The sequence below is a fragment of the Micromys minutus genome (genome assembly GCF_963924665.1).
Source record: "Micromys minutus genome assembly, chromosome: 3".
NCBI lineage: Eukaryota > Metazoa > Chordata > Mammalia > Rodentia > Muridae > Micromys > Micromys minutus.
The window spans coordinates 29,965,214-29,979,931 of NC_137972.1; the positions used below are offsets into that span (position 1 = coordinate 29,965,214).

At 38.6% G+C, this 14,718-nt stretch overlaps 1 protein-coding gene across 1 annotated transcript in view; it reads right to left on the reverse strand.

Moving 5' to 3' along the window:
* Positions 1-1,390: 1,390 nt before the first annotated feature.
* Positions 1,391-14,718, reverse strand: part of ZFAND4 (zinc finger AN1-type containing 4) — a gene marked incomplete at its 5' end in the record, with an annotated part of 51,299 nt that continues 37,971 nt past the window's right edge. Inside the window, 4 exons of the mRNA XM_080914084.1 lie at positions 1,391-1,890; positions 2,845-2,962; positions 12,452-12,506; positions 12,992-14,161. Of these exons, the coding sequence (XP_080770210.1) occupies positions 1,755-1,890; positions 2,845-2,962; positions 12,452-12,506; positions 12,992-14,161 (1,479 nt within the window). The 3' untranslated portion in view covers positions 1,391-1,754. The remainder of the gene's footprint in view (positions 1,891-2,844; positions 2,963-12,451; positions 12,507-12,991; positions 14,162-14,718) is intronic.

Genomic DNA, 14,718 nt, shown 5'->3' on the forward strand with positions numbered 1-14,718 from the left:
AAATAGAATATAAGATGTTATACTTCTTTTTTTTTTCAAGTAAACGCATCAAAATCTGTGAAAATGTAATTATACAATTAAAATAGTATAGTATATATACCATGATAACCATTGAATAAAATTAGTTTACTGAGAATAATTCTCAATTGTGAATAACACCGTCACTTCTTAATAATTTAAGCATGCTTGGCATAAAATCTTCAGACCCCAGTTTTCTTCTTCATCTTCTCATCTCCTACCTGTCTCACTGTCACTGAAGAGCAACCTATTGGTGCAGGTCACTTGACAGACACTCATGCACCATCCACACAAAGCATGTCTTTAGCAGAGTGTTAACTTAAGCCTATAATCCTAGCACAAGAAACTGAGGCTTAAAGGCTGCTGCAAAATCAAAGGCTTACCTGGGCTACAAAGGAAGTCAAAGATAGCCTGGGCTACATTCTGAAATCCTATCTCAACAAAACAAAACACAAAAGCATACCCTCTACCTTTAATTTAAAGGCTCCTTCCTCTATTACACTTTAATTTTTTTTTTTTTTACCATTCTCTTTAAGACGTGTATTTTACTATAGGTCTGATGGCATCTCTGTGCATAGATATTCAGTCTCTTATAAGAAATGAGAGAAGCATATCAAGAGTTCTCCAGGCAACTCTCAGTGGAGTAGGTGGTCTATGATGCATCAAAATGAGCTTTGGGAGGCCCTCAAGGAGACCAGGATGCAACCACTAGCTCAACCACCTGACAGCTGTGGCCTCACATTCAATATTAGCTTCACTGGCCCTCCAAAGTCCTGAATAGGAAATTCATTATACTTAAGAACAAAGTCCTTAGACCTTAAAATAATACTTTTTATACTGCCAGTCATTTCCCCAAGTATAATAAATCACTTATTTACCTAAGTACTTTATAAAAGAAAATGTATTATAAATAATCAAATAAAGTCATAGTGAAGTTGAATATTTATTTGAATTTCCCCCATAAAAGCATTCAATATGTAAGAAAAATAAACCAAATTTGTGAGACTTTTAAAAATATATATAGCCATTTTTGAAAAGTGAAAAGTTAGATTCTATTTCAAATGGCAACAAGGAAGACACTGTTATTTTAAAAATACCATTTAAAAAGTAGTATTTTTTTAAAAAAATGAATACTATATTAACATGATGTGTTCTCTATAGAATGGATACATGTATGAATGCCAATCTGAATATAGAAGAAATATATGTGTTAAAAATCACACTGGAAAAACAAATGTTCTTTTAAAAAGAACTTGCTAGTAAACCTCATAAACTTTCACATGCAGGATTTTTTTAAAATCCTGTTTATCCCATCCCCACAAGAAAAGAAAGAAGGACAAACTGTACTCAGTTTGAACAGAGCCATCATGGAGCCACCCACTGCTGTACAAGACAGAAGCCTAGTTATGCGGCCGACAGTAACTTCCTAAAGTGCATCTTTGAGGATCTGTCTAATAAATAATTCCAATCTCAAATATAAAATACTTAACACAGACATGCAATAACAAAACTAAATCATTATAGTGTAAAGTTTTTAAACTACTTTTAAAACTTTTGATTCACCAAAGAATAAAGACATCAATACAGTAGGCATTTTCAGTCTCCAACAGTGCACACTGTGTGCGCTTGTTATTTGGCAAATCTTTTGGAGTCGAACAAAAATAATGCAGTCTAAACAATATTTCTCTGTCAATATAATCGATTCCTCAGGCAAAGCAGTAAAGCGCAGAGAAGACTTAGATTTTGGGAAGTTTTGGTGCGTTGACCACAGGGTTTGCCTCCTGCAAGTATCTCCTCCCTGCACTTTTGTAGTCATAAGTGCAGCCGTGAGCTTCTGCATAGCGATGAGATGCACAGAAGTTGTTTCCACATCTAAAGCACAAAAAGAAAAAAACAAAACTTTATGTGAACAGTCACATATCCACGGAGGGCTCATCTCTTTAGCTTGACTTCAGGTAGTCGAACAAAGCCCTCTGGATCTCCTTAGCAATTTCTGTACCAACACTTTCCTTCCATACACTAGTATAAAGCTCCCCCCACAAAGAATAAGATAATTGTTAATTAATGATACCTATGTATGTTATTGAGGTAAAAAACAAACATCTCTTACATTAGAAAATTTGAATTCTAAGAAATTAATTAATTCTCATGAGGAAATTGGGTGATATAGAAATTAGCTATGTAAAGCTGGACATGGTGGTTTGTGCTTTTAATCCCAGCAGGAGGCAGAAGCAGAACTTTGTGAATTTGGGCCAGTCTGGTATACATAGCAAGATCCAGGCCAGCCAGGGCAAATCATCAAATTCTGTATCAAAACAAAACAAAAAACAAACAAAATCAACCAACCAAACAAAAACCCTACAAACCAACACAAAGCCATGCCATGAGAAAATTTAAAACACATGACGAGCAACAAAATAAATTATTTTTATGTGAACTGAATAAAGGCCACAATTCTTTTTAATGTTTGTCCTCACACATATGTTTTGAAATAACTGTACCAAATGTTAAAATATATAGTAAACTAATTGCCAGTTGGGTTCAGTTGTATTCAGTTTACAAAAGAAGAAGAGGGCTCTTCCAAGCAATATTAAAATGAATCAACTGGCCTAAATGTCCTAGTTCTGTGACTGTGGAGTGTCTACTTAAGCGTTTTAGAAAGTGATGCGTTTATCTATCTCTAGCCAATTAGGAATTCTTCTGAGGGCTGTTGTTAGAACATCATCTGGATGTTATTAATAGCCATTTAAACTTGTTTTATTCTGCATTATACCATGCTGAGTCCCCACAGAGAAAGCCTCTCAGCTTCTCCAGCTGGCCACTTGCCTGCATTCAAAGCTAGAGGCCAGTCCTGTTTTCTTTCCACAAAGAAAACAATGTTTCGTTATTTTCTTCTTTGTTTGAAGAGGGGCTTTCACAGGTGGAAGGTGATGCGTGCTTTCTCCTGTTTAGAGAAAGAACACCTTATTAATACAAGCATAAAATTGTACTTTTGAAAAGCCACTAAGTATAACATTCCTGTCTTAGTATCAATAGATACAAATTTAATTTATAATATTTATATCTAAAATAATTTATGAAATAAAGTGACAGCAAATGTTTTTGTGTGTCATGTTTCTAACACAGAATTGGACACTTCTTGTACAAACCAATACCATTCTGATTACCCCTGAGGGTAATTGACTTAAATACAGCTCAGCAAACATTGAAGAGAATTATGAAAAATTCTATGTGCTGAACACTCTTGAATTAACATAATCATTTGGTTTGTAAATATAAGGAAGCACCAGAATATCATGTTACTGATCTTTGACACAACAGAGAGTAAATTTCACAACAAATAAACAAGCCATTTATTTGTTTCAAAACTTTGGTTACTTGTAAAATAAAAGAATAAAGGCCTTAGCATGTAAAGACAACCTGAATTCAGTAACTACCACCTAGGTGGTAGAAAGAAAAACCTCATCCCACAACTTTCTGACTTCTACTCTGGCATACGCCTCCCCCTATTTCTCAGAGACAAAAAAGGCAAAGATGGCCTAGCCCCATTCTTCCCTGTTAAGAGGGAGGTTGGAGGTAAGAGGGGCTAGATATGATTGTATTTCACTGTATATACACATGAAAATCTCAAAAATAAACAAAAAATTATTTAAAAGAGATGCTAACACAATGTTTATAAGTGCTTTAAATGTAAATTCCATTTACATATATTAGAAAGCCTGTGAACATTTTATTTTATTTTACTGTTGTTTTGTTTATTTTATGAGTCAGGGTTTCTCTACATAGTCCTGGCTGCTTTGGAACTTACTATGTAGACCAGGCTGGCCTTGAACTTAGATATCTAATTACTTCTGCTTCTCAAGAGCTTGGATTGAAGGTGTGTGCCACCATGCTTAGCTGTCTCTGAACATTTTAAATGTGTTATAATTATATAAAATATAGTATCAATAGTTAGTGAATATATTTAGCTTAATTCTATAGTACTAGCTCTCCAAATATATTTACTAAATTCTATACCATTGTAACAATTTGACATTTTGGCTTAAAAACAGGAGCATATATATTCCTTATAATGAAAGAAGTAAATCATTAATTGCCAAGTTACATAGTTTTAAAATGATCCAAAGTGTTAATTAATGGTAGGTCTTAAGCAGAGAGGCTCAGAGCTGCTGTCCATAGCTGCTAAATGGAGCAATACAAGAGCACAGAGATGGGTGGCAGTATTGAACTGGGCAGGGCACTTTCCATGCTGCGTATTCTACATCACTGACAAGGGGGTAATATTGATTTGGTAATTAAAGTTTTGTGAGATCTTTTATGGGTTCATATTTTGGATTTTCGATTAGTGGATGTTTTGCCTTTTCTTTTTTAAGAACACAGACTGTGTGGCTATAAGCCTTAGCATAATAAAACTGTTTTATTACCTGTCTAAAAGGCACTCCTAAGTTTTACACAAAGCTAGAAACACAAAATGAAATCAACCAACTGAATGACCTGTGATCTAGTTACTGTAAACTGCTTCCTCAAATGCCACTGGAAATACCAAAACCATTTCCATTCTGTTAACAAAATAATCTCTAATTCTTAAAAAAGGAGGGGATTGCTTAATGGTAGAGCATATGCTAAGCCTTCTTATGACCCCATATTCAATCTCCAGCTCTCAGATGAGATAAAGAGACTCTTAGGCAGGACTCGGGAATCTATTACAGAATGGCAAATGAGAGCTAACTGACTAGTGACTGCTTTGAACCTCAGGCTTATATGTTCTTTCCTAACTGACTGTTGATATCACTTGGTTCAGCACAGGCACATGCTCATCTTTTCTTTCTTTTGGAATGCTTAGCTCTGGATTTTTCAGCTTTTTACATTCAAGTGCTTCTTGAATGTTCACAGACAAAACACACCTGTAACAAATAGGAGGCACAAGACAGAATGGCAGTTCCCTCTGTAACAAGTCTCTGTGGATGCTTCTGGCCATCGAGTGATAAACTATGCATTCATTAGTCGTCTGTTCAATGCTAGAAGCCATTACTAATATGTGCCATTCTGGGATTCTTTTAGTTGGTATTGACAGTAAGCATTCCCCCAGATAAAACAGCATCCATAATTCTCTCCTCTAGTAAAATGATACTTGTCCTGTAGGACATTATCAAATATTTACCCCTCTCAAGATTGTCTCATCCATGTGCTGAACATGGACAAAGTGGAACAACATTCCAGTGCTGAGTTGCTTTTCCCAATAGGTTGAAAGATATTTGGAATAGCTAACTCCTTTCATGTTTCCTAGCTAATATTTGATCTCATGCAATAATCACTCACCCAACAGAAATCCAATGATAAATTAATGTTCCAAATGCAAGCTTGATAGCTTTCTGAAGCTGATGCTAGAGCTACAACAATGGGGAAATCTGTAAGGGATGCCTGATGGTGAAGAAAACAAGCTAAAGAACTTATAATTTACTTAAAGATAAACAGATTCTCCTAGGTGCCTAGGATGACAGCATTATTGTTCTGGAAGGAAAGAGCAGCAGATATCACAGACTCTACTCTGAGAAATCATGGGTTGTTGGCAGCTCTTGATGCCTTAAACACAAATTAGATCAAACAAAAATGCTATACAGGGAGAGAAAGGATTGTTACAAACAATACAGAAGAAGCAGATTTTAAATAAAGGGGTTGGGATACAGCCTAGTGGTATAAAGTACTTGCCTGGAATGTTCAAGGCCTTAGCTTTGATCCCCACCACTGCAAAATAAACCAAATCCTAGCCAAGGAGAAAACAAAGCAAATAAAAACAAAACACCATCTATAATAATATACTGCCCCATAATTAAAGAAAAGAGATATAGGATATAATATGGTGGTGAACCATGTGCTTAGCAGAAACAAGACCCTGAGTTAGGTCTCAGCTTCATGCAGGGAGTAAAAGGGGATTGAGGGCAGAGATGATGAAAGACAAAAATCATGTAGGAGTCCCACAGCACCCTGCTGGGTCTGACCTCAGCAGCAGCAGCAGCAGCATCAGAAGAGCAGCAAGGAGATGGAAGGAGGCAATGGTGCTGGGAGCATAGGCAAGAAGGCAAGCATGACAACAGCCCAACACCAGAGACTGAAGATGCAGGCAGGACAGATCTGAGTGTGTGTTGAGGAAAAGTAACATCTCTAACATAAAAGGAAGACACAGATAGTAACTAACCACAACAGTCATACTGTCATCAACATGTGAAACAATGGAATAGAATAATGGATCTCATAAATACAGCATTACATCATATATGGTCAAACAAATTTCAAGAGGACTGTCAAGACCACTCAATGGGAAACAAATGGAGATTATAACAACTGCAAGAGAGTAAAACTGATACTCTGTGAGTGAGTCTGTCCACATTTTTCAGCCACACAGCTCTGCTTGCATTGTGTGCTAGTTTGTAGCCCTGAACACCAGGTATTAGCTCCACCAAGTCAAACCTTTCTGCCAGGGACACAGGCCAGGTACACGGGAGAGACAGGAACCAATCACTAACAACAAGACCACATATAATCACAGACAACAAGATGGCAAGAGGAAAGCAAAATATCTTACCACAGGGAAACCAAGACAACCTGGCAACACCAGAACCCAGCTCTCCCATCACAGCAAACAGCAGAATGCCAAACACTCCAGAAAAAGAAGACTCAGACCCAAAATCATACCTCAAGATGATGATAGAGATGCTTAAACAAGAACGGGAGGAAAAGCATAACAAAATAGAAGCTTTTAAAGAGGAAACAAGAAAAATACTCAAAGAAATCAAAGAACTAGAGGAAAACAGAACCAAAGAGATGAAGGAATGGAAGAAGGATCTTAAAATGGAAATGGAAACAATAAAGAAAACACTAAAAGAGACAACCCTAGAAATAGAAAACTTAAAAAAGAAATCAGGAGTCACAGATGCAAGCATCTCCAGCAGACTACAAGAGATGGAAGAGAGAATCTCGGAGACTGAAGACAACATTGAAAACATAGATAAAACAGTCAGAGAATATGCAAAAAACAAAAAGCTCCTAACCCAAAATGTCCAGGAGATCCAGGACACAATGAGAAGACCAAACCTAAGGATAAAAGGAATAGAAGAGGGTGAAGAATATCAACTAAGAGGCACAGTAAATATCTTCAACAAAATCATAGAAGAAAATTTCCCTACCCTTAAGAATGAGATAACCAGGAGCATAAAAGAAGCCTACAGAACTCCAAATAGAGTGGACCAGGAAAGAAATTCCTCCCGACACATAATAGTGAAAACGCCAAGTACCCAAAGCAAAGAAAGAATACTAAAAGCAGTAAGGGAAAAAGGTCATGTAACATATAAAGGCAGACCAATCAGAATCATACCCGACTTCTCAACAGAGACTATGAAACCTAGAAGAGCCTGGACAGACATCATGCAAACCCTAAGAGAACACAAGTGTCAGGCCAAGCTGCTATACCCAGCAAAACTCTCAATCATCGTAGATGGAGAGACCAAGATATTCCAAGACAAAACTAAATTTACACAATATCTGACCACAAACCCAGCACTACAATGAATGATAGGTGGAAAACCCAATACAAGGAGGGAAACTACATCCTAGAAAAAAACAAGAAAATACCTAAGCAAGAAAACCAAAAGAAGAATTCTACCTCTAAAAGCAAAAATAGCAGGAAACAGCAACCACTATTCCTTAATATCTGTTAACATAAATGGACTCAATTCCCCAATAAAAAGATATAGGCTATCAGACTGGATACATAAACAGTATCCAGCATTTTGCTGCATACAGGAAACTCATCTCAGAGACAAAGACATACACTATCTCAAAATGAAAGGTTGGGGAAAAAACCTTTCAAGCAAAGGGCCCCAAGAAGCAAGCTGGAGTGGCCATTCTAATATCAAATAAAGCAGATTTTCAACCAAAAGTTATCAAAAAAGATAAGGAAGGACACTTTTTACTCATTACAGGGAAAATTTGTCAGGAGGAACTCTCAATCCTTAACATATATGCTCAAAATACAAGAGTACCCATATTCATAAAAGAAACCCTACTAAAGCTCAAAAAATACATTGCACCCCACACAATAATAGTGGGAGACCTCAACACCCCACTCTTATCAATGGACAGATCATGGAAATGGAAACTGAACAAGGACACAGTGAAACTAGTAGAGGTTATTAACCAATTGGAATTAATAGACATCTACAGAACATATCATCCTAAAACAAAAGAATGCACCTTCTTCTCAGCACCTCACAGCACCTTTTCCAAATTTGACCATATAATCGGTCACAAAACAAGCCTCAATAGATATAAGAAGATTGAAATACTCCCATGCATCCTTTCAGATCACCATGGTCTAACGCTGGTCTTTTATAACAAAGACAACAAAAAACCCATATACACATGGAAACTAAACAATGCTCTATTAAACGATAGCATGGTCAAATAAGAACTAAGGAAAGAAATTAAGGATTTTATACAATTTAATGAAAACAAAAAGACAACATACCCAAACCTATGGGATGCAATGAAAGCAGTACTGAGAGGAAAACTCATAGCTCTGAGTCCTTCAAAAAGAAAATGGAGAAAGCATACACTAGCAACTTGACAGCACAGTTGAAAGCTCTAGAACAAAAGGAAGCAGATACACCCAAGAGGAGTAGATGGCAAGAAATAATCAAACTCAGAGCAGAAATTGACCAAATAGAAACAAAAAGAACCATCCAAAGAATCAACAAAACCAAGAGCTGGTTCTTTGAGAAAATTAACAAGATTGATAAACCCTCAGCCAGACTAGTTAACTAGAGGGCAAAAAGAGAGTATCCAAATTAACACAATCAGAAATGAAAGTGGAGACATAACAACTGAAACTGAGGAAATTCAAGAAATCATCAGATCATACTACAAAAGCCTATACTCAACAAAGCTGGAAAATCTGGAGGAAATGGATGAATTCCTAAACAGATACCAAGATACTAAAGTTAAACCAGGACCAGGTAAACCATCTAAATAATCCCATAACACCTAAAGAAATAGCAGTCATCAAAAGCCTCCCAACCAAAAACAGCCCAGGTCCAGATCGGTTCAGTGCAGAATTTTACCAGACATTTATTGATGACCTAATACCAATACTCTCCAAACTATTCCACAAAATAGACTCAGATGTAACACTACCTAACTCATATTTCGAGGCCACAATAACCCTCATTCCTAAACCACACAAAGACCCTACAAGGAAAGAGAACTTATAAAAGAACCAATCTCACTTATGAACATTGATGCAAAAATACTCAACAAAATCCTTGCAAACCGAATCCAAGAACACATCAAAACGATCATTCACCATCACCAAGTAGGCTTCATCCCTGGAATGCAGGGATGGTTTAATATATAGAAATCCATCAACATAATCAACCATATAAACAAACTCAAAAAAAAAAAAAACCATATAGTCATCTCACTAGATTCTGAGAAAGCATTTGACAAAATTCAACACCCCTTCATGTTAAAAGTCTTAGTAAGAACAGGAATCCAAGGCCCATACCTAAACATAATAAAAGCAATATACAGCAAACCAATAGCCAACATCAAACTTAACTGTGAGAAACTTGAAGCAATCCCACTAAAATCAGGGACTAGGCAAGGCTGCCCACTCTCCTCCTACCTATTCAACATAGTACTGGAAGTCCTGGCTGAAGCAATTAGACAGTGAAAGGAAATCAAAGGGATACAAATTGGAAAGGAAGAAGTAAAAACATCACTGTTTCCAGATGACATGATAGTGTACGTAAGTGACCCCAAAAATTCCACCAGAGAACTTCTACAGCTGATAAACAAGTTCAGTAAAGTGGCTGGATATAAAATTAACTCAAACAAATCAGTAGCCTTCCTCTACTCAAAGGACAAACATGCGGAGAAAGAAATTAGGGAAAGAAGAAGAAAGACCAAAGTGTGAATGCTTAATTCCTTCTTAGAAGAGGGAAACAAAATACTCAGGAGGAAATATAGGGACAAAGTGTGGAGCAGAGACTGAAAGAAAGGCCATCCAGAGACTGCCCCACCTGGGGACCCATCCCATATACAGTCACCAAACACAGACAATATTGCAGATGCCAAGAAGTGCTTGCAGACAAGAGCCTGATTTACATGTCTTCTGAGAGGCTCTGCAAGAACATGACAAATATAGATGCGGATGCTCTCAGCCAACCACTGGACTGAGAACGGGGTCCCCAGTGGAAAAGTTAGAGAAAGGACTGAGGAGCTGAAGGAGTCTGTTCTGAAGGAAGAACAACAATATCAATCAATCTGACCCCTCAGAGCTCTCAGGGACTAAACCAACAACCAAAGAGGACACATGGAGTGACCCATGGCTCCAGCTGCATATGTAGCAGAGGATGGCATTGTCTGGGGTCAATGGGAGGAGAGGCCCTCAGTCCTGTGAAGGCTCATTGCCCCAGTGTAGGTGAATGCCAGGGCAGGGAGGCCAGGAGGGAGTGGGTTGGTGGGAGTGGGGGGAGAGAACCCTCCTAGAAGCAGGGAGAAGGGGGGGGCAGAATGAAAGATTCCAGAGGGAAAACTGGGAAAGGGGATAACATTTAAAATTTAAATTAAAAAAATCCAATAAAAGAAAAAAAAGATTTTTATAGTTTTGTATTCTAGTAAAAGAATACAAAAAAAGCCATTGGCAAAATCCAACATCCCCTGGACTAAAGATACCAGAGACTTGCCTCAACAATAAAGGCAATTTACAGGAAGCCCACAGCCAACATTAATCTTTAAAAATATTCAAAACTAAACAGTAAATAATTAAACAATTTTACTTTTGCCACACATACCCAAAACAATTGAAGGTACACTTGCTGCATTCATAGTACAGCAGTATTATGACAGCTAACATGTGGAACCCACCCATGTGTGCACCGTCTGTGAGTGGATAAGCAATCTTTAGTCTACGTGAACAACATGGTGTTTTGAGCTTTACAAAGGAATTCTGACACATGTGATAACATAAATGAACACTGAAGATCTCAGCAGTAAAATACACCACCCAAGAAGACAAATATTACATATGAGGCACTTAAGTCATAAACTGTGGAGATAAGAAATAAAATAACAATTGTCAGAGACTATAGGTGGGTAAAAAACAGATGGTAAATTTTGTGGTGCTGTGGTTACCTTTGTTTTGACACCTTTAGGACACGCTCTCACTACAATCTCCAAACTACTTTTTAAAGGCCTAAGCCCATGTAATCCTCCTGCCTCAATTTCTCAGTCTCATCCTACCCAGGAGTTACAACTATAGGTACATGCCAGCCAGCTTGCCCACCGAGAAGTTAAATAGCCAATGAATTAAAACCTTTGGTCTGGCAAAATGAAGAGCTACAGAGAACTGGTAATGGATGCGGTCATCGCTGCCCAACATGTGACTGTATGTAATGCTGTGAAGGTACACATTTAAAAATGACTAAAATCCGTAATTGGTGGTACATGCATGGAATGCAGTATCTGATAGATTAAGGCAGGATTTCGGGATAGCCTAAGACACACAGTAGGACTATGTCTCAAAAACACAGATGTTGAACAGGACCTAGTAGCACAGAGGCAGAAACAAACCAATGGAAGTTCAAGGGCATCCATGCAATGAGTTAGAAACCAGCCTAGGCTGCACAGGCCCTGTCTCAAACAACAACAAAAATACATCCTTAAGAAGACTTTTTATGTGCGCTTTAACACAATGAAAAACCTTTAAAAATGTAAAGAAATGTGTCAGAACTTTATACCCTCAGGCCTCACAAAGGAAAAGAAAGCAAATCCTATGTGTCTCTTTAAAAAAACAAAACAAAACCCAAAAAGGTCTACAACATGGCAAACGTTTTTAAAACTCCAGAGCACAGAGAGCACACCTTGGGTGAGTTTACTGCCACTGGTCTGGGTATTAAAACACAGAAGAGGTTTTAAAGTCTTGCTTCCTTCCAGGCATTTTCAGTGTGCTATCACTGCAAGAAGAATGTGTGTTTGAACCACTTCTGCTACTGGGTATAGAAAGAGCTGGGCCCAGATAGTATCCTTGTCTTTGTTCAGAAATACTAAGTTCATCAAAAAAGTCTTTACCAGTCCACCTTGACATCAGCCCAAATCTTAAATGCTCCTCGGGGCCCACACAAGCAGCCCATTGTGGCTTTACAAGGGCCAGCCCCTAGTGAAAGGTTTAATTTTCTACAATGTCTTTTCAGAGACCACAGCCCTCCCAAACACGAAATACCAATTTGATATTGCTTGTTTCCCTGGCAGTCAAATCACAAATTGTTCTCTGGAATGAATCATTTGCAGGCATTTACCCTGTGCATGCATACCACAGAAAATGCACTTTCTCCCTCCCCTTGAAAACTCAACTGTGGTAGGCAGTGCCCTGGCTTACCTATTCTCTTCCCGGCTGCTGAGTTACTTCCACTCTTTCCGACACCGAGGGCAGACTACAATTAAAACACAGAACACCTGCTGAGGTGAGTCAAGGCAGAACCAGTCACTGCGCAACAAGTGCTTTAGGATTCTATTACTGAAATGCAGATGAGCACCCATTATATATTATGTGCTCTATTTTTGTTTAAATTAACTTGGAATCTGATCTTACTTCTGTGCTTACTGTTTATCAGTAAAAGGATAGCATTTGGTGGCTTAGGTAAGAGTCTGGATACTGGAAAAATCCTTAGTGAAATTAGGTAAAACTGACAAATACAGAGTAACAGTGAACACGGCAGTAAAGCCTGTAATTAACTCCAGCTCTCAGGAGCTGGAAGAGGACCAGAATTCAAGGTCATCCACTAAGTCCCAGGCCAGCCTAAGCATTTTAGTGAAATTTATGGAACATCAATTCAATTGTAAGCATTTTTATTTTCATAAGTAAACACTTTGAAATAGTCCGTACACAACTAACTAGAACTGAAAAGAGAATACTTACTAGAAAAAAATCTGTAGGTTCTGACTGGGGAGAACTTTTCCTACTGTTTTCATCCTGAAAATGCTGCAAGTTTTTAGACAACCCAATTCCAGAGGACCGAAGCCTGCCTGCCCCGCGTGTGCTCTGCAAACTGTCCCTGCTTGCACTCGGTGCCAGTGAAGCCAAAAAGGCATTATTGTTTACACAGCCAACAGGCTCTTTGGAAGCTTTATTAGCCATTTCTGTAATATCTCGGGCTTCCACTTTAGAAATAACGTCAGATCTTTTCCCAGGCGAATCGACTTTAACACCACGGAAGCGAGCAGTCCTAGAGAAAGAAGAATCTGCTATGGTTCGAATGTCCAATTCCCGCAGGGTTTGTGAAGTGGATGCTGAGGGGTTGCCTGACTCAAAACATTTCGACTGTCTCTGTGGCTTCACCAGAGAACTATGTAGTGACACTGGTGCAGCACAGAGAAGAGGTGATAGGAGTCTGTTCTTGTGAGAGCTTGGCTCTCGGTGGTTAAGAACTGCATTGTCTCCTGGGTCACTGCTCAGCACTCTTGCCGCATGGCTCAGAGGCTGTTCTGCTGCCCTCAGTCCTGCATCACCTTTAGTGAGTGGGAACTCTGGTGTTACCTTCCCTAACCCTTCTACACCACTGCTTGACTCCGCACCATTTCCTTCTGCAAATGGAGCAAAAGGACCTACTTCTGGCAGGAGCAACTCATCAGCTACACATTCTTCTGACCGTGGAAATAAGACAACATCATCCTCATTATTAGATGACAGGTTTCCTGGAAGGTGCTTGGTCCTCCTAGGCAGGGATGATCCAAGATGAAGAACAGAATCTGCAAGCTCTTTGTCATTTTCCAGTTCTAAATGGGCCAACTGAGGAAGCAGTCTGATACTGCTCGTGGAGTGAGACAGCATGTTAATCTCCCAATTATCATCATCCTTCAGCAGCTCACTCCTGAGAGATGACACTGGTCTATCGGCAGGAGCCTGAGCTGCAGGACTTGTGCCTGTGTTCCTGGATGTTTCAGGGAGATATGCATTCCCAGAAGGTAAACAAGACTGCCCAATCTGAGGGAGGACTCTTAACAATCTGTGCCGGGCTGCTGCTGCAGAACTGCTGGATGGCCGAGGAGCTAGAGGTGGGCGAGCTTTTACCTTGACAACTTTCTTAGGCTACAAGAAAAGAGTGCACATGTAATTCCTCAACACAGTTGTTTCCATACATCAGCAATAATCAGTGGAGAAAATGTTACTTACCATATTGCCATTCTGTTACCTCAATTTATAGTGCTCAAAAAAGCTGGGTGTGTGTGGTGTCACACCTGTAATGCTAGCACTTGGGAGGCTGAAGCAAGATGTCTGTCATGAGTTTGAGGCCAGCCTGCCTAGTTTACAGAATCCATTCCATGCCAACCAAGGCCACAAGATGAGTCGTCTTCTCAAAACAAGACAACAACGAGATGCTTTAAAATATTAAAAATCTAAAAATTATGATTGAGAAGGATTTGTTATATTACTTTATTGAGCTTAATTTTTGAAGGTGTTAAATAAAAATAATTACTCTATTTTCCTCACAATTAGTTCTTTCCAAGGCTTTTATTAAAATGTTGATTATGTAATATGGCATTCTTCCTAGTAAGCTGACTGTGGGGAAGTATGGAACTCAGCAAAAAAGCTGACCAGACTAATGTGTGACTTTTAAAGGCTGTCCTGTCTGTCTGACAGTTTCT